This window comes from Drosophila novamexicana, unplaced genomic scaffold (genome assembly GCF_003285875.2).
Source record: "Drosophila novamexicana strain 15010-1031.04,08,12 unplaced genomic scaffold, DnovRS2.1 tig00000434-arrow-pilon, whole genome shotgun sequence".
Taxonomy (NCBI): domain Eukaryota; kingdom Metazoa; phylum Arthropoda; class Insecta; order Diptera; family Drosophilidae; genus Drosophila; species Drosophila novamexicana.
Genome location: NW_020824802.1, coordinates 1806782 through 1826100, shown reverse-complemented (window position 1 = coordinate 1826100; position 19319 = coordinate 1806782). Strand labels below are relative to the sequence as shown.

General features: G+C 39.1%; 1 protein-coding gene across 1 annotated transcript in view; it reads left to right on the top strand.

Moving 5' to 3' along the window:
* The window catches only part of LOC115760380 (hemicentin-1), a 697894-nt gene that overhangs the window by 561150 nt on the left and 117425 nt on the right, over window positions 1-19319 (top strand). The window contains exon 14 of the mRNA XM_030701676.1: window positions 1372-1546. Coding sequence (XP_030557536.1) covers window positions 1372-1546 — 175 coding nt within the window. The remainder of the gene's footprint in view (window positions 1-1371; window positions 1547-19319) is intronic.

Here is a 19319-nt window from a genome sequence, read left to right as displayed (position 1 = left end):
GAGTGCTCCCTGCATACTTTTCTATATATTCCGCCGAAGCTGTAGCTGTTCTAAAAGCAATTAAACATGCTCTCGAGCTTAAGGGAAAATTTATAATATGCAGCGACAGTCTTACTACTCTCAATGCCATTAACAACACATACAACCAAAACAGCCTGATATGCGAAATTCGACATCTTTGCATCAAATACGATACCAAAATAAAACTCCTTTGGGCGCCAGGTCACATGGGCATAAAAGGTAACGAACTGGCAGATGCAGCGGCTAAACTGGCTGGACAGTCTCCTTGCCTAACAGTCATCCCTGGTGTCAGAGAAGACTTATGGCGCAACATTGAGGATATCCTAAAAAGGGACGAAATGACACAATTGGCCACTTACGTCCATAGATTTAAGAAATTTAATCCGAACAAGGAACCCGTCCGATATCCAGCTTCATGGCACAGAAGACATTGCAGTGTCATCACCCGGCTCAGAAGTCGGGACACAGCCTTAACCCACGACTACCTGCTTAAAGGAAAAGCCATTCCCAACTGCCCAAAATGCGGGGGAGAATTATCAATTCAACACATATTGAATATCTGCCCACAACTTAATAACATTAGGAATTGTCTATTTGGCCAAATCCAACCTACCTCTCTTCTTACCACACCCTACTCACAATAATGTAAAATTGCTTATCAAATTCTTAGACACCAATAATAACTAAATAATAATATATATATAATTTAATATAATATACATATAATACTATAAATAAATTAACTGTCGAGTCGATGGCCTTAGTAGCTAGTACTATTATATTATTTTTTTTGTATAATAAATAATTACGTAAAATAAATAAATAAATACTTTTTTTACCCTGAACCCATTAAAAATGGGTATAAGGGTATATTGTATTTGTGCGAAAACCAAATGTATGTAACAGGCAGAAAGAAGCTTCTCCGACCCCATAAAGTATATATATTCTTGATCAGCATCAATAGCCGAGTCGATCTAGCCATGTCCGTCTGTCCGTCCGTCCGTATGAATGAACGCAAGGATCTCAGAACCTATAAGAGCTAGAGACTTGAAATGATGTAGGTGCTCCTAGTGCCTGCGCAGATCGAGTTTGTTTCCGATAATCGATAACATACTTCGTTTCCAAGCAATCGATAAAAATCGATATCGATATCCTGTTTTTTGGGACATTTTGGTAAATAATAAAAGCTAGAATCACCAAACTTGACAAATAGCTTCTAAAATAGAATAAATATATGCATTTAATGTTGGAAGAAGAGGGTTCAGGGTATCCCCTAGTCGGGAGCTTCCGACTAGAACCCTTGTTCTTGTTTTATTCTAAGTACTAATAACATTTTATTAAATCTTTTAGGAAATCAAAGCAAATATTACATCAGCTGTGCCTAGATTTACAGTTTCTGGCCTCGTTCCTGGCAATGTATATGTGTTATCAATTTCCGCATATAATTCTAAAGGTCGATCTGATCCAACAATAGTTAATGCTGCAATGCTAAGAATGCCTGAAAAACAACTAACATTTGAACAAAGTAAGTGAAACCAAAAACCGCAAACTTCAATTTTATTTTCTTCGGTGTGCCGAAGATTAAATACGGTTGAATACATATAGCAGACTTGCACTATACTTTAGTGTCTTCAAGGAAAAACATATTATTTTATAGAACTTAAGTCCCGATAAAACATTACGACCAACCTACCAAAGCCGCTGGTAGTATTAATTACGACATAAAATCTCAAAGCAAAAATTATTAGTAGTGTGCAATACAAATTTTATTATGTTTCTTTACATACAGTTTGTAGTCGATCCGGTCGGGCTCAGTTTTATGAATATAATTATTTATTATATTAAGTTCTTATTCTAGCAGTTATATGCATTAAGAGTGGAATCGAATTCCGGGGATTTCATGTATGTAAGTGCAAGAGATTTCTAACTTTAAAATTAAAACAATATAACAAAACTTTATTATTTTAGAATATAAATTAGTCAGGAAAAGGAGAGAAAGAAATGTATGAAAAAAAATAGGAAATTTGAAATAAGCTTTAATGTTAAGTTGCTAGAGTTCCTAAAGCAATGATTATAAAAGGATAAGAGAGCGTTCTGTGGAGAATACGTGGTACAGCTTTTTATAATCATTGCATAATACACTAAATGAGTAATGCAATGAATAAAGAACGGTAATTTATTGTGGGTCTGGAGGGAGCAGAGAATTAAATACGCCCTAACAGAAAAGAAGAAGTTATGTTACCAATAATTACCTTGTGTAGGAAGATAGATGGCTAATGGAATTCAGTGGTAACCGAGCTTAAGCCTCGTTAGGCAAAAAGTAGAATTTTGCTTTGTACAGAAGTTTGGTTACGAAGGGATATTTTTGTCTTTATTTAGACACGTCTATCACTCTTCATAATGAGTTCTATGTAGCTTTATATTTTCAACTATTTCGGATATTCAATGTACTTGCTTATGTGTCATGTTTCTATTAAATATTTATTTTGCTGGCTCGGGGTCCAGTGTTTAATTTATTAAAATCAAGAAAATTAAGCAACTTTGTTTTAACATATTTCTTCCGATATCTTTCGGCTGCACCTCGGCAATCGTGTTCAGGCCACTATCACAAAAACAAAAGACAATTTACATTAAAATAAATGAAATCAATTACAATTATCTTAATATTTTCAAACACAACATACATTGTTTAACATGTCTGCGCTTTTTGACGTGGAGGTTGAAACTATTCAATAGATGTCTATACCAGTGAGCACAGTTTTCGGTGTCCGTTTTGTAGCTTAGTCGTTTGTTGATTGATGTGCTTATTATGAGTATGTGATTTAATGTTAATTATTTTTTGTTTTTTTGGTGCAGTTGAAATATCATATATCGAAATATAATATATACCAAGGACCTTAATCCCGCAAACTAAGTATTTAACAAGTAAGAGGTTCAAGTCGGGAGCTCCCGACTAGGGAATACCCTGAACCCTCTTATTCCAACACCAAACGCAGTTCGCGCAACGCGATCTTCGAAAGTAATAATTATTAATTAAAGAACAAGTTCCCTTGGCAGGGGTCGAGCTCGCAACTGACCGCATTGTATGCTGACGACTCTACTCAACAGCCACACCAGCCAAAAAAAAAAAAGTTTCCCTGGTAGGGCTCGAACAGACCGCACCACTAGCTATGCCTCCCCTCAACAGCCACACCAATAATTAAGAATTATTGAGAAAAAAAAAAAAACGAATTAAAATAGCAGCACAGAAAATAATCGAAATTGAAATGCTGTTGGTATATGTAATTCGAAGTAGACGCGCATGAATGTGTGTGTGTGTAAATGTATAAAGAAACTCTTGGATTTTGCTCCCCATCCAATTGCGCAGTAAAACATAACTTTGGATTTACCTTAACCGAACTTAATGAAATTTTCTACAGCATACCTTATTGTACCATAGAATATTTGTGTATAATCAAAAAGGCAGTTGCATTTAAACTGTGGCTTAAATTGGTGGGCAACAAAAGTTGGGTTATTAACTTGATTTATAGCTCTGCGGTGGTAGCGGGGACTTGGCAATAGGTATAAAATGAAAGATACTTGATATATATATATATATATAATATTCTAGAAGCAACATATCATGTTTGGTGACTCTAGCTCTTATTATTTACCCAATTTGCTCAAAAAATTATCGGAAACGAACTCGATCTGCGCAGGCACTAGGAGGACCTACAGCTAATTTCAAGTCTCTAGCTCTTATAGGTTCTGAGATCCTTGCGTTCATACATACGGGCAGACGGACGGACGGACGGACAGCCCCATGGACAGCCAGACGGACATGGCTAGATCGACTCGACTACTGATGCTTATCAAGAATATATGGGAATATGAGGTCGGAGATGCTTCCTTCTGCCCGTTACATATATTTGCACAAATACATTATTCCCTTTTTACCCATTTTCAATGGGTTCAGGGTTTAAAAAAATGTATTTCCTATGCCTGATGTATAGTTATTAAATTTTATTACAAATTATCCCTTAATAAGTTTAAGTTCATTATCTATAGAAGTGTTACGCTTAGTATCGTTAAGAGAATAATGCCTACGTCTATTGATTCTATTTTCTTTATATGGTCATTGTTGAGAAACTGATGTTATTTAGCAACTGTTTAGAAATTTTGTCAAGAAATTGTAAATTTTGTCTGTTCACAACAACACTTTATAAATCTGTTTATTTATCGAATGTATATGAATGACAAAGTTATTTGGCTGTGGCTCAGAAATAGTTCTTCGCTTCGCCTTGATCAATAACAAACAAGTGACCAAGATAAAAGGGAAAATGCAAATTATAGAAGCTGCGACAAGTGCAAGCGAGGCTTGCCAACCTTGTTTATAGTAAACAGCTGTTTCACTACAGTAAGATTACGACCTCTTCTTATGTTTACATGAAGCGTTGCTTATGCTGATTTGATGCGGCTGCTGCAGAATCCAACAAATTCCCCCCGCTGGAAGCCTGACTTTCAACAGAATCCTTAAGGGGCAGCCGACACAGCTTGTTTACGGCTCTTCGGATGATTCCAGCAGTGGTCTTCAAATCAGCTACACGACTTACTCCATCCTTCCCAAAAATCAAGTTAATTACCCTACCAAGCGGCCACCGCATAGGAGGCAGATTTTCGTCTCTACCGAGCCCCATGTCGTTGATGCACAACGCTTGTGTTTGAGTGCACCAGTTAGCTTGCTGTTGTAGTAAGGTGAGGTACTCTTCATGCCATCGAGCCCAGAACACCTGTTGTCGCTGCGTCACACACTGCCAGCCATCCAAACGGTCGTAGTTTAATTTCGTCAACTTTGGCCTGATGATGGCTGTTGAAGGACCTCAAAGATGTGGATGACCAGGAGTCGGGACATCTAGATCTGCTAGGTTCTCTGGGTTCTGGAAAGCCAGAGTAATGGGCGTGAGTTAACAATAGCTGTGATTTGGCAAACAAGAGTACGAAGCTCTTCAAACGGTAACTAAAGAGCGGCCGACAGAACGATAGAAATGGTGCTTGGCCAACTTCACTGCCGCATCCACTCGATGTCATCGGCGAGGCAGAACGGCCGAACTGCTTCCATGTGGGAATAGCTAAGAAAGAGACGTTCCAAATCAACCAGCTCATTCTTCGATCCAACAAAGTTTGATGCATTGTCGGACCAAATCTGACTGGGTTTTCCACGCGTGGTGATGAATCGCTTAAGTGCACTCAAAAATGTAGCAGACGATAGGTCCTTGACTAGCTCTAGGTGCATTGCCTTGCTAGTGAATCAAATGAAGACTCTGACGTAGCACATGATGAGCGGCCTCGTAGAATCTTCCGACTTATAGAAGAAGGGTCCGCCAAAATCGCAAAAAAGACTTGCCATTACAGGCTCCACAAAAATAGGCCTCGATCTGAAGCACCTCACACATCTACTGACTTCTTTAGAGACTGTTCTCAATCCACCAATCAGCCAATATTTAAGTCGAATTTGGGCTAGAAGCGCACGGGGACCAGTGTGTAGATTCCCCTCATAAAACTGATCGATGACAGCTAAGGTGATTACATGACGCCGAGGCAGTATAATGGGATGTTGCGCATTATAGTCCAGGGACGAATTGCTAAGCCGTCCACCCACACGGAGGAAGTCACCTTCAGAGTCAAATCTGCATGTGGAGACTTAATGATTAGTACTTTTTCCCGCAATTCAATAGTTGGAGTTTCAGGCAGAAAGGACGCCGGCTAATTTAGCCACCATCTAATAGATACGATGGATCATAAATCCAGAGCTCCGATTGGGCTAGAACATCGGGAACTGTGCCTCTAGAAAGAATGTCAGCTGGATTTCTGTCCGTCGGAACATATCGCCACTCCATACCGGCAGTGAGTTCTTGTACGACAGCCACACGATTTGCACGAAAACGTTAAATTTTAAGGGCTTATCGCTTATCTAGGATAGGACAACGGACGAACCGCACCAGCAATAAAACTGGCTGACAAAGCTGCCTGTGTGCTTGACTTCATGCATCAGATTAGCCAACAGCTTTGCTCCACATAATTCCAGTTTTGGGACAGTCGATGTTTTTAATAGCGCAACTCGAGACTTGGAGCAAAGTTCCTCTGGCCTCCATGTAGATGCAGTCTCTATAGGCCTCCCCACTAGCATCACAAAATCCATGTATTTCAACATCAGCTCCTTCGAAGAGTACCACTCTGGGAAACGATACATGGAGAAAGTTGCGAAAACTGCTGCATTGCTCCCTCCAGGTCGTATCAGGTGCAGTCGGCAAGCTTTCATCCCAAGTTAATTTGTCCTTACAAAGCTGTTGAAGAAATAACTTTACCTAGGTTATGACTGGTCCCAAAAGTCCAAGGGGATCATAAAAACGGGCAACAATAGACAGAACTGTTCACCTGTAGGGTTTAATAGTAGTATCTAGAACAGAAAATAGCAACTGGTCGATTGCAGGATCCTATACAAGACCAAAGGCCATGGTGACTTCGCTTCCCTCATTGAACTTCAAGTACTGTTCCCTACCTTCATAAGCTATTCAATTGAGAACTTCTAGGTGACTGGAGTACCACTTTCGAAGCTTGAAGTTTCCACGCGACAATACCCAGCCGTCTGACGAATTTTCTCTCTTGCTTCTGCAACTGAGTTGGCTCCGGATATGAAATCGTCAACGTTAAACTTCTGCTTGATGGCTTCCGATCCAATTGGAAATGCCTCACGCTTGTCAAAGGCCAAGTGGTGCATTACTCGCACGGACTGAAATGATGCTGATTTGGTCCCGTATGTTACTGTATCCAATTTAATGATTTCGATGTCCTTCTGAGGCGAGTCCCTCCACAGGATGCACAGGAAAAAACTATCAGGCGAAGTCGCTCGGACACAGCGATACATTTTGCAAATGTCAGCTGTCAGAGCAACAGGATATGTGTGGAAGCGAATCAGAATATGAAGCAACCTAGATTGAATGATTGGTCCCGCCATCAGTACATCATTAGGAGAATGTCCAGAATCATTAGTTGCTGAGCCATCAAACACAACAATCAAGCAATGATGTGGGAAGAAGTTCTTACAACGGCCACTCAACTCTGGACTAACTAGATACATGTGAATTAGATCCAGAAACTCCTTAATGAATGCCGTATACTGCTCCTGCAGATGCGAATTCCGACCCAAGACTCAAGATCGCTCAAGACTGAGAAATTGACGATAAGCCTGGCCAAAAGACTCTCCTAGAAGCTCTGCACTCCGCTAGAGAGCAACCGCACTGAATACTCGCCGGATGGTAAACGGGAGAAGTTATTGGCAAAGTGCTGCTCGCATTCCGACTCTTCTTTGGTGGCCTTTACTACAGGCTCTTCCGAGCTTTCAACTTCCCAAAACCGCCGAACCAACTCATCCAGGAGTAAGACCGGCAGCCAACAACGAGGTAGTGCGCGGTTTTCAAGCCCACCGGACACGACCCAGCCAAGACGAGTTTTTTGCAGAAGAGGTAGTCCTGGCAAAAGCACAATTTGCCCAACTGACAAAAGCTCATAGAAAAGGCTCGGTCCAATTACGAGATCCACGCGCTGTGGTTTGTTGAACGCAGGATCAGCCAACCTTACGTTCGGGGGAATTTTCCAATCTGATGTATCGATGATGAAGCTAGGCTGACTATCGGTAATTGTTGGAGTCACAAGAGCATCAAAGGTGGGTGAATAATCTGAGTCTTGTAACTTCATGTGAATCCTAACAGATGAACCTTCAGTAGAGACGCTTGTGTCTCCGAGACCCATGACAACTGTCGACGACCTGGTTTTCCTTAATTGAAGTCTCTGTGCGAAACGGGATGTGACCGTGTGCAACTGCAAGCCTGAGTCTAATAAGGCCCTATAGGGAACCAAGGAACCAGAACTATTTCTTTACCACAGCAGTGGCCAATAGCACAACACCAGGCTGAAGACCTTGGACAGCAAGAGAGGTAGTGAAGTGAAAGTGTGTTGAAGTGGAAACGCCCAAATCAGCCGATGTGTGTAATGGTGTCGACGCTTCAGCTTCTATTGAAGTAGCACAATGCAGCAGGGTATGATCCTTTCCTCCACAAGTACGACAATGACCACTACTGCAAGACTGAGTTTGGTGTCCCTTTCTGAGGCATTTACTACATGTGTAGATCCCGTCACCAGATGCATCACAAAAACCGCACCCATTGGTTAGTCTCAACTACAAGCACTCTTTTCCCGTGGTTAGTGTTGTGGTTGGATTTGCCCGCCTGAGCGTTGGTCATATAGGATGACATTTCATATTGCACGCTCTCCAGTCTTTGACTACGCCTTTTCAGAAATGTGAAGAACTTATCGGCTATCGGGATTCTGTCAATTCCTGCGGCTTCCTCCCATTTGGTCTGAGTCTGGGTGTCCAACCTTTAAAGCAGCGTGTGCTCTATTATGCATCCTGAAATTTGCTCCAAACTGCCCAAAGTCTGTAAGCCACGCATATGCGAATTAACCTTGTCCGAGAACTCACGCAGTTTTAAAGCCGACTCCAAATCTACCCTCTTGAGCCCAAGAATCTCATTGACGTGTGCCTGGAAAACAAGACGTTTGTTACTACATCTTCTATTTAGAATATCCAGAGCCACACGATAATTGAAAACTTCAAAGATCAAACCGAATCCAACGCAGGGCCAGACAAACAAGAGCGGAGATGCTGCAACCTTTCAATATTAGACAGCTCGGTATGCTTGTCGACAAATGACTCAAACATCGCGATGAATTCAGAATATTCGGTATAGCCACCGGAAAACGTTAGTAATTCGAGCTCGGGCAGGTTCTGTTGGCCACGATCAAGGTTTGGTTTGGGAAATACTCATGACGAAGAAAATTTGAGTGGGACGGGCCGTTAAATTGACATCGCTGCATATTTACGCGAACTCGAGCTTCAACCATGGCAATCAACTCGTCAAAATCATCGCATAATTTGCTGCCAATTTCATCGAAATTTAGCTCCTCTAGCGAGTTATGCGCGGCATTGAAGGCAGACTTAGGTTGTCCAATTAGCAATAGGCGCACTTCTAAGTCGACGGCACAAGAGTTGATATGATTTTATCCTCAGATAATTCATTTTCAATTGAAATTGAATTGAACAAGGCAGCTGCCTTGCGCTTAAGAAAAGACACCCTGTTTGCCTGCATATCATTTGTGTTCTCGCCTTGCATCATTTTCTCACAAGTACAAAATCAGACCACCAAACTGAGCACACAACATGCGACGAATTGTGCAGCTGCTTATGTACAAGCGTATGTACTAAGTTGAGCCGGCAAATGACCGCAGAAGGGAAAGAACGTGAAAGTCAACTAGTGGCGTTTATGTACTTGCGAATATTTGAGAAGTGTAAATTGTCAGCTCACACAAGCGTTTTGCACTTGCCTAACTATAACAATTTACGATGATTAAGATTTACACTTCTCAAATATTCGTAGCACTATAATCACAATTTTAATTTTTCAATAGATTGATTTTGCTTATATGCACTGCAATGTTAAATCTCGCCGGGGCCTCCAAATATTAAGTTACTAATGTTTTTTAGCAAATGTTTAGAAGCTTAACCAAGAAATAAGTAAATTTTGGCTTTTCACAAGAACACGTTGTAGTTCAGAATATTTATCAAATGTATATATATTTTTTGGCTGTGGCTCAGAAATTGTTTTTGGCTTCGCCTCGATCAATAACGAACAAGTGACCAACATAAAAGGGAATATGCAAATTATAGAAGCTGCGACAAGTGCAAGAGAGGCTTGCCAACCTTGCTTATAAAAAACAGCTGTTTCACTAGACTAAGATTACGACCTCTTCTTATGTTTACATGAATGTTTGCTTATACTGATTTGATGCGGCTGAATTTTTACATATTTGTACATTTTCATATCGTATTTTAATTACATTTCCTGTTTTTTTAAAGGCTTTAAAAGTAAATGTTTACAAATCTGGGATGTCGATTACGTAAATGAGTTTTTCGTCATTAAATGCGATTTTGATATTAGCAATTATTAATATTAAATGGAATATGTTTTGTTCAGCAAAAATGTTACTTATTATTCTAGCCTCCTCTTCGTAAATTATAAAGTATTTACTATATTGGCTTTAGACAAATATATGGCTAGGTTCATATTATCTAAATCTTCGTTAAAGAGAATATTTTGGAAGTTTCCAGAATTTCTTATTGTTTGATTTATTAAATTATTATCGTTGGTTTTATTATTTATCCTATCTATTAAAAAAGAGCTTAACGTAAATGTGACGGCACAAACAGTTCGCTAATATCTTTGGCAACATAACCTAAAAGACTGCAGCCCAAGAAAGATACCACTTTTAATCGCGACACCGATTACTAAGCGCATGAAGTTTGCCAGGGATCACGAAAATTGGACATCCCAACAATGGAGGAATTTTCTATGGTCAGATCAGTCCAAAGTGGTTATGTTTGGTGGAAAGGGTTCTCGATCATCGTTAGACGTCCAAGGAACACATAATACAAGCCCCAGTACTACCGAAAACCCATTAAGCATGGAGGATGTAGTGTAGTGGTATGTGCCTGCTTTTCCTACCATGGAGTAGGTCCAATGAATTGGATAAAACCATAATGGATCAGCACGTATATTTAAATATCATGGAGACAGTTATGCTACCCTTTGCAGAATACGAAATGCCCCTCGTACAGGTCTTTCAACAGGACAATGACCCCAAACACACCAGGAAGAAAGCAAAGGAATGGACAAACTTTGGGAAATATTTTGGAATGGTCTGCTGAGTCGCCTATGACCTGAATCCCATTGAAAATCCGTGGTACGACGTCAAGAGGGCAGTTGCTGCTTCCAATCCAATCACTATCGGAATGAAATTAAAGAGTCCTGGTCCAAAATTCCCCTAAAACGATGCCAGATTTCAGCTGATTCCATGCCATGACGCTGTGCAGCTGTTATTGCTAATAAGGGACACTGTACTAAATATTAAATGATAAATATAGATTTTGTATTAATAGTTCAAAATTGTTAACCAATTAATTCCTCACTAATAAGAATTTTTTTTTATTTTAAATCGGCTTTTGAAAAGTGGTGCTATTATTTTTTGCGCCTAATTTTATCAAGCAAATAATAAACAATAGGATGACTTTCTTTTTATTCCCATGTTTGTAAGAGACTTCCCTTTCTAAAAATGTGCTTCAAGTTTTCTTAATGTTAAAAATGTGGGTGTGGAAACTATTTAAAAATTGCTTGTGGTGGTAATGCTATTATTTTTTTTGAAACTGTATAATGTCTTTCTTAATAAAAATGTGTTCATTATTATTTTTTATTATATTGTTTAAGTTATTTGATATTATCTTGAAATCTTAATGGTCTGGATTTCCTGCATTCCCTTTCCATACAGATCTGGTTTTCTTTATGGCCCGTTTTCGTATTACTCGGGATTTTAGTTTATTTATTTGAAAGTTAATAAGGTAGATTTTTTTTTTATGAAAGGAAAGAGGGGATTGTTTTGGTAAATGTTAGTAAGTTATTTTTGTATTTATTTTATCTGTGGTAATATTAAACATTAATGTTAATAGGATGTGAAATTTTAATGTTGGGGTGTTAATAGGGTGTCAAATTTTAAAATTTCCTGACTGTACTTTACTATCTCCTAGCTCGATCACTTGAATTAATCCAAAATTTCGTATGTGTCATTGCAACATCGGATAAACCTGGTAAGCAAAGAAATGATTTTTGTGTACAAGTTTTCCGGATTGTGTAGTGACGCAGTGAGTGCTTGTTTTTTTTTACTATTTCTTCTTTAAAACGTTTAGACATTTTGGTCCCCACTCTGTTATTTTGTTTTGCGAAAATTTTGTCGCCAATAATTTCTTTTTTGTTGTGAAAATCTAAATCCTGCTGTTTTTTCTTATGATATTGTTGTTTGATATTATTGTTTCTAGCTTTTTGTAGTCTTGCTGAACTAAGATAGAAGGTCTTCCAAAAATAAATTAACGGGTTTTTTCAATGTGGTAGAGTGAATAGTATGATTGTATTCACATGCTACCGAATTGATAGTTCGTCAAAATTTTCTATGCATTTTTCAATGGGAAATCACTACAAATTAAACAAACTCTGTTCAGTACCCTTCAAAAACTATATTAAATAAAATGGTAATCGTGCCAAAAAAAAAAACAAGAAAGAGGTTCTAGTCGGGAGCTCCCGACCAGAACTTCTTACTTGTTTTATAATTTATAATGTAATAATGTATAAGACTAAGGACGTTATACGAAATATTATTTTGACCGAAAATACCTTGAATTTTTTCAACAAAGTCGTTTAACAATAATTGGGCTGTAGTAGAATCTGAAATATGCTGCTTAAAGCAACAAAGACAGCAAAAGAAAAGAATAAAAAATATTATCGTATACGTCAAACTTTAGAACAATGATACCTGTGTATTATAAAAATTGTCTAAACTCTTTCGCATTACAATGTACTGAATCATTTGAAGGCATACGAGCAAATATAGCTGCTAATGGAAACTAAGATGCTTTGTAACCAATGGAATTTGAGTGATCATTTTAATACTTAAATTTTCTAATACTGTTCAGTCTCAGCACAATAGGCTTGACTATGGTGTTGGAAGATATTTTATACTGGAAAATTTGGAATCAGTTATTGGAACTCCTGATTTAGAATTTTAAGTTAATACACTATCAATTTACCTAGCTACTTACGAACACTTTGCACAACCATGACGTGATGTGTAAGTTGTGTATCAAAACCATGGCGTGAGAATTGCAAACTATCGACCTAATTTCAGTCAATAATACTTTATTTTCTAACTCAACGATACACTTTATTATATCGGTCATTTCAATGAAAACATTTTCTGAATACTCCTCACAATTTGTGAGTTTGGACTTACCTGAAAAGTGCCAACTTGAAAGACGAGCATGATGTCGACACTACTAAGTAAATAGTGGTCGTCCGTTATGTTAATATCTAAGTTCAAGGAATCGCCAAATTTAACAGCTTTCCCAACTTTGGCTAACTGATTTCTAACTCCAACATGTAGGTATTGACCTACGGCGGCTTGGAATATATCAGGCTTGGTCAAGCAATCGGACTTATAGAACGAACTGACGTTTATTTTAGACGGCGCAGTATCTGAATTAAATCTATTGCATAATGCTTTTCTTAAACGCTTGATTGAAATCAAAATTCTCCTCTATTTCCATTTCATAATCTTCGACTTACTCATTTGCAAAACTTAATTATTTAACTTAACTTAACTTCATTATTTGCTACGAATGAGCTCCAACCTAAATGTATAAATTTATCTAAGCACCTATGCTTTTCTCTTTTAACTAATCGCTTGAAATTCTGCATAATCTAAGAATTTTGGTACTTTTTATTGTTCTTCATCAAACTTTTGGGACGATGCACCAACAAAATTCATTCACATTTTCATCATGCATAAGATTGTTAGTAGTCATCTGGGGGCCATCGTATGACGTTCGTTAGCGAATTACCTAACGAACGATGATGCATGAGATCAATAGTTTAGGCTACAGGGAAGAGTTTGCACATGTGCATTCATACACACACATGCTCAGGAGAATTACAATTGCAATTGAATCGTATGCTTTGCTCTGTGCATTTTTTGCTATTTAAGTACAGTTTTTTCATCAACCAACTCTTGGTATTTCTGCAAGGTATAAAGAAGTGGAAAACAGTTCGTTTCGTTAGTCTGTGGGACTAACTAAATTCCAGCAGAAGAATTTTTTTGTATTATTTATTTTTGTAATAATGCCAGTTGTGCTCCTTCATCCTTTAAATAAGTAAGTAAATATGTCCAGAAAAAAATTTGTTTCCATTAAATTTAAGGCATCAGCTTCGAGTTCCTTTATAAGTCCAGGATCTTCGTGATAAGATGATGTAGAAATGGTAGACTCAGTTTGTCGTAGCCGGTTATGTTTAATAGGGGGGAGGTCACTATTCCGGGGACTCGACTCTGTATGTTTTTCCTGGTTAAGAGCTTGGTACCATTGACAAAAGCGATGCGGTCGAAGGTCACAGGATGGGTACCGACTACATCCATCATTGTCATTATCAGTTTTTTTTAGATAACTGCTGCATTGTGCCATTGTGCGCGGAAAGATGGTAAATGTCTTGCAAAAAAACTTCTTCTTAGGGTATTTAATAATAAAGTTTATTACATCGTTAAATTGTTAAATCAAACTGGATTTTAAAACTTCCAATTTCAATATGACCGGGCTTTTATATTTGATTTGGCAAGAGTGATAGGAAGCATTAAATTTTGGTTCTCGATAATCAACATTCTATTTCTTGCTAATAGGACTTCAAACATGTGACCAGAATCTATTTCTCCTTTTTTTTGCGTATTTCAAAATTTAGTTTCTATGTTTTGCAGTTCGAAGCTACTTTGCTTGCTAACCTTTTAATATTTGGGCAGTAATAGTCTTCCATTTTTTGTTTGACATTTTCCTGAGCAGCCTCTTCGCACTATTGTGCTCTATCGAAGAAGATGTCTGTCACAAGGTTCCTCTAAAGCCAGAACCTTGTCTACGGAAGGCTTGTCGCTTTGAATGTGGGCTATGATGGACAGCTCGCAATGTGTTGCGTTTAAAACCGCAGGGTTAACGACTTACTTTAGGATATCGAGAAGCGAGTCTTTGCTCACAAAATTTATGATATGCCATGACTTTTTCCCAAATAGAATAAATAATTTATTTCAAAAATAATTTGATTTCTGAAGCAGCTTACTCTGTTGCTTTGGTCGTGTATGTCAGCGATGCGTCGTTATGAATTGTTGCTGCAGTGGACATTTAATTTTCTAGTGCATTCAATTTCTTCCGGAAGGCTTTGTCGGTGACGTTCTCTTTCCTGGCTTATAAAAAAATTTGGCGATGTGCTCACCGATAAACGCCTTTCAACGCTTTTTTTTAGCACATTGATTTATCGCTGAAATGCGAGGTGCTGGTGGTCTATGAAAATAATAATGTCTTTCACCCCGTTTCTTGTAGTCTTGTAGTTGGTGTAGATCGTTGGTCGTTCTGATAGTGGCTAGTTAAAGTCTGTAGAAGATTTTGCACTTTCTTTTAACACCTTTTCGAATCTTCAGCAATCGGAGCCTCCGACTCGTTAATCTTGGTAAAGTTAGCGTCCACACATCTGTGGTTGTGGATCGGCTCAAATCCAGTCCCAAATTTAATCTGGAAACCAACCAGAGCCAACCCCAGCTTAAGACCCTTTAAGCACAGGTTTGCTCCCATCTGCGTTAACAGATTGAGGCCGATTAGTCCCTCAAATGTTGCCCCAAACATGGGTAAAAAAACACTTGTTATAAATGCCATTAGAGCCGTGTATGGAATGCACAATGAACGGTTTGTTGACAGGGGCTACGTTTGTTAGCCGCTTGCAGGGCTTGACGTTACTTTTTTATGCTCCAGTGTCGATCCAAAACTTCATCGTTACCCCTGCTGCTTCTTTTTGTACAACGGTAGCAGGGAAGTACCCCTTAAATATGAATGCTATCGTTTTCGGACCATAGTTCGCTGTCAATAACTGAGGCTGCTGCTGTGGGAGTTTTTTCGTATGCTTCAGATGTTTTGGGGCTTTGTGATACATGGTCTAACATTTGCCATCTCTACACTGAATTTCTAGTTCCTTTCTAAAGTTTCCTTATTCCCGGGACTTATTGAATGCCATCGGCTGTCGGTATTTGGACGTACTTCTTCTACTGCTTGGGCCAAGCTCAGTACCGAACGCAAATCTGCTGGATGTGCAGAGAAAAGCACATCCGTGAGGCTTTTTTTTTTTGAGAACTGAGATGAAGGATCGAAGAGCATCTACATTTTTCAAAAATACCCCTTGCCAAAGTTAATTCGTATGACATGCTGACTTTGTTTGTCAACAAGGCAAGTTTTTTCTTCACTTCGTTATTATAATGAAAGAGCGCGAGATTCCCTTGTCTCAGCGTGCCGAGTTCTTGCTCGAGGACATGAATTAGCCGCTTATCGCTGTAGTTGCGTGAAGTCTAACCTGCTTAGAATAGCATTCGAAATTCAAACCTGTATTAAAGGAACCAAATATCGCGTATGCGGGGGCTCTGATTTTACTTCTTATATAGATTATTGCCTTGTAATGGCGAGAGCTGCCATTAAAGGGCTTGAAGATTTATAGGTGGCGGTGGCTGCCTGACGCCAGCTCATCCCCTTAATGATAAAAAATAAACGTCTACCTAGCAGTTAGCTCGGTTATCTGTTGCTTAAACTCCTGTCTCAGGCTATTACTGGTTAACTCGTAATGCGCCGCTTGCGCAACTAAGTCGCTAGAGACTGCACTCAGTGTAATTGCTTGCAGCTATTGTGCGTTCATTTTATTTGGACTATCTTAAGTTTCAGGTATTTATATTAACTCTTCTAACTCACTGTCCTAATAACTAACAGCCCTACGTTCTAGCGGGTCACCGTCTGATTTTGTGAGTTCGTGAAGTTTTTTGTTTAAGCGGATTACGAATCGCTGGTACTGATAACGCTTAGCTTGCTTCTGTTGCAAGGCATCAGGTTACCATAAGTGCGCTGGTTGTCCCTGACCTTCGCAATGCTGCTCGCGCTGACAAAGAGGATAGTGTCAGTTGTTAGCTTGTATATCTAATCGTGGTGGTAGGAAAGTGAGTATATTCCAACGCTCATCGATATAGTCTCTAGTCTCTATGAGCAATTGTGCGATAGAACCTTACTGTTAGTATTTGTGCGAATTCGCACAGCTCGTGTTGCGAAAAAATGTCCCCCTAAGGACTTTTTTATACTCTGAACCTATTAAAAATGGGTAAAAAGGGTATAATGTATTTGGACAAATGTATGTAACAGTGTGACGAAGCATCTCCGACCCATTAAAAATATATATGTATTCTTGATCAGCATCATTAGGCAAATAGATCTAGCTGGACATGGTCGACCTGTCCGTCAGTCAATCCTGCCGCGTTTTCAAGCAATCGATAAAAATCGATATCTAAATCCAGTTTTTTCAGATAATCTCATAAGTTCAAGCGTGTTAAGTCACGATGTCGGTGATATGATTGGGATGGTGAGTCCTGCGAATAGCATTCGCACAGCTAGTGTTGCGAAAAAGTGCACCCTTCAGATCTTTTTTTATACTTTGAACCCATAACAAATGGGTAAAATGGGTTAAATGTATTTGGGCAAATGTATGTTACACTGTGAAGGAAGCATCTCCGACCCTTAAAAAATTTATATATTTTTTTGTTTCGAGTGGTGTTAAACTATTGCTGACCGATCAGATTTTACTGCTAACTCTGTATGAACCAAAGGCTCGTGTCTGGTTTGGGGCATTGCTCTAATTGTCTACATGGCTCGAGTATATGGGTGTATTCGGAGTGGTTTTGGTGGTGAGGTCGCTAATGTGGTTACTCGCGCGTGTTTATGGAATATTAACAACAGCATTGCAATTGTATTGGGATTGTATTGTATTCTGTGAAGTGTTCATGTGTTGGTCTTTTAATTCGTTTTATTCTCTGTGTCAATTGGTGGTATGTGTGTTGAGTAGAGGCGGTGAAAGTAGTGCGCTCTTTAACGGGTTCGAGCCTTATTGAAGGAACTGATTTTTTTTTTTTTAAGTTGTTTTTATTACTGCTGGTAGCGTGAGCTGAATTTGGTGTTGGTAGAAGAGGGCTCAGGGTATTTCCTGGTCGGAAACTCCCCACTAGAGGCCCTTTTTTGTTTATATATACTTTTTTTCAATGAGAATTTTATGCACCATTCAATGAGAATGGGTCAGATAAATGAGCAGAGAGCGTGTGTACCGGATGTGTGATCTATAATTTTAACCTTGTTTACGACATTTGTTATTGGATTTCTTACTTAAGATTGCCGTCCGTTACAGATTTTATTTGTCATTTATAGCAGCTGCGCAGCTGCCGGGGTACTTCGATAAAACTTAGATAACGTTTGGACACTTGCGTAGCTTTTGCAGGTATTGAACCTTCATTGTGCTGGTGTTGTTTTTATGGTTATGTTTGTGGGCACGGTGCACTGCGCTGCCGCTTTCAATAGTGTTGCCTTTATTGATTGAATGAACAGTTTATCGAACAAGACCTCAATAATAGTATGTAACTGGCTCCATCACAATCATTGGTTAAATAACTCTGACCTGCCAACCCTAATTGTTACAATTTACTTATCTGCATTGATAATTGCCAGCAGCTTCACTGGGTGGGCTACAAAACGGAGCAGTAGAAAAAAAAGGAACAAAAATTTGCTTTAATAACTGACATCCTGGAGACACACATTGAAGTAAGACATTCTGTGCCAAAGAAGACTCTTTACAATAGCAGAAAGAGTCGTTTTGAGAGGTGATGACAAAAGCTATGCCAAGGCAACAGCAGAAACGAGCACATACGCGTCAATGACCAAAGTGCATATTGTACGGCCAATTGGAATATTATGGCGGAAACTATGAAGCGTGGCAAAACTATATTTCAAAGAGCTATGTGATGATGCCGACGCTGAGCCGTTTGGAATGTCATTGAAGAAAGTCAACTGACAATGCAGGCAACTAACGCTAATGTGCTTGTACCAACTGAGCTTACATAATATAGCTCTGGCAGCTAACTTTATAACATATTTCGACCAAATTGGCTTCTGTAAACATAGGTGCAATACGGATGCTATCAGAGCCAGGACAAAAATTCAAGCCACGATATGGGCCGGTGGCACAGGACTGTTCTGTGCACTGCACATTGAATAACAGCTCTGCCTTTATGGATAAAATAAAATTAAATGGAAATGCCAAATGGATGAAATTAATGAAAACCCTAACGATTAGCTTCTTGCAGATCAAAATGCTCCTGTATTACACTGAAGGCGGCCACAATAAATGGTTACTGAAGGCGATCTCAGGGGCTTCGTCCTTGGGCCACTGTTTTGAAATATCATGTTTGGCGGAGTGCAGTAGCTGTGTCTAACGTAGGGTAATACAATCATTGGGTTCGCCCAAGACATTGCTCTTACAACACTATTATAACACTTGGAGCAGTGGACCCATCGAATAAATAATCGAGTGGTTACTGCAAAACAGATTCACGTTGGCGGAACAAAATTGAAAGCCAGTACTCCAAAGTAGCATACCTAGTCGCAAAGCAATAGATGTTGCATCTCAAAGTGAGAATATAGCAAGATATATCGTAAGCAAAGCTGGCAGGAACCACTGGGCTTGCTGGAGGTTGAAAGGCAGAACGGACCAACCATT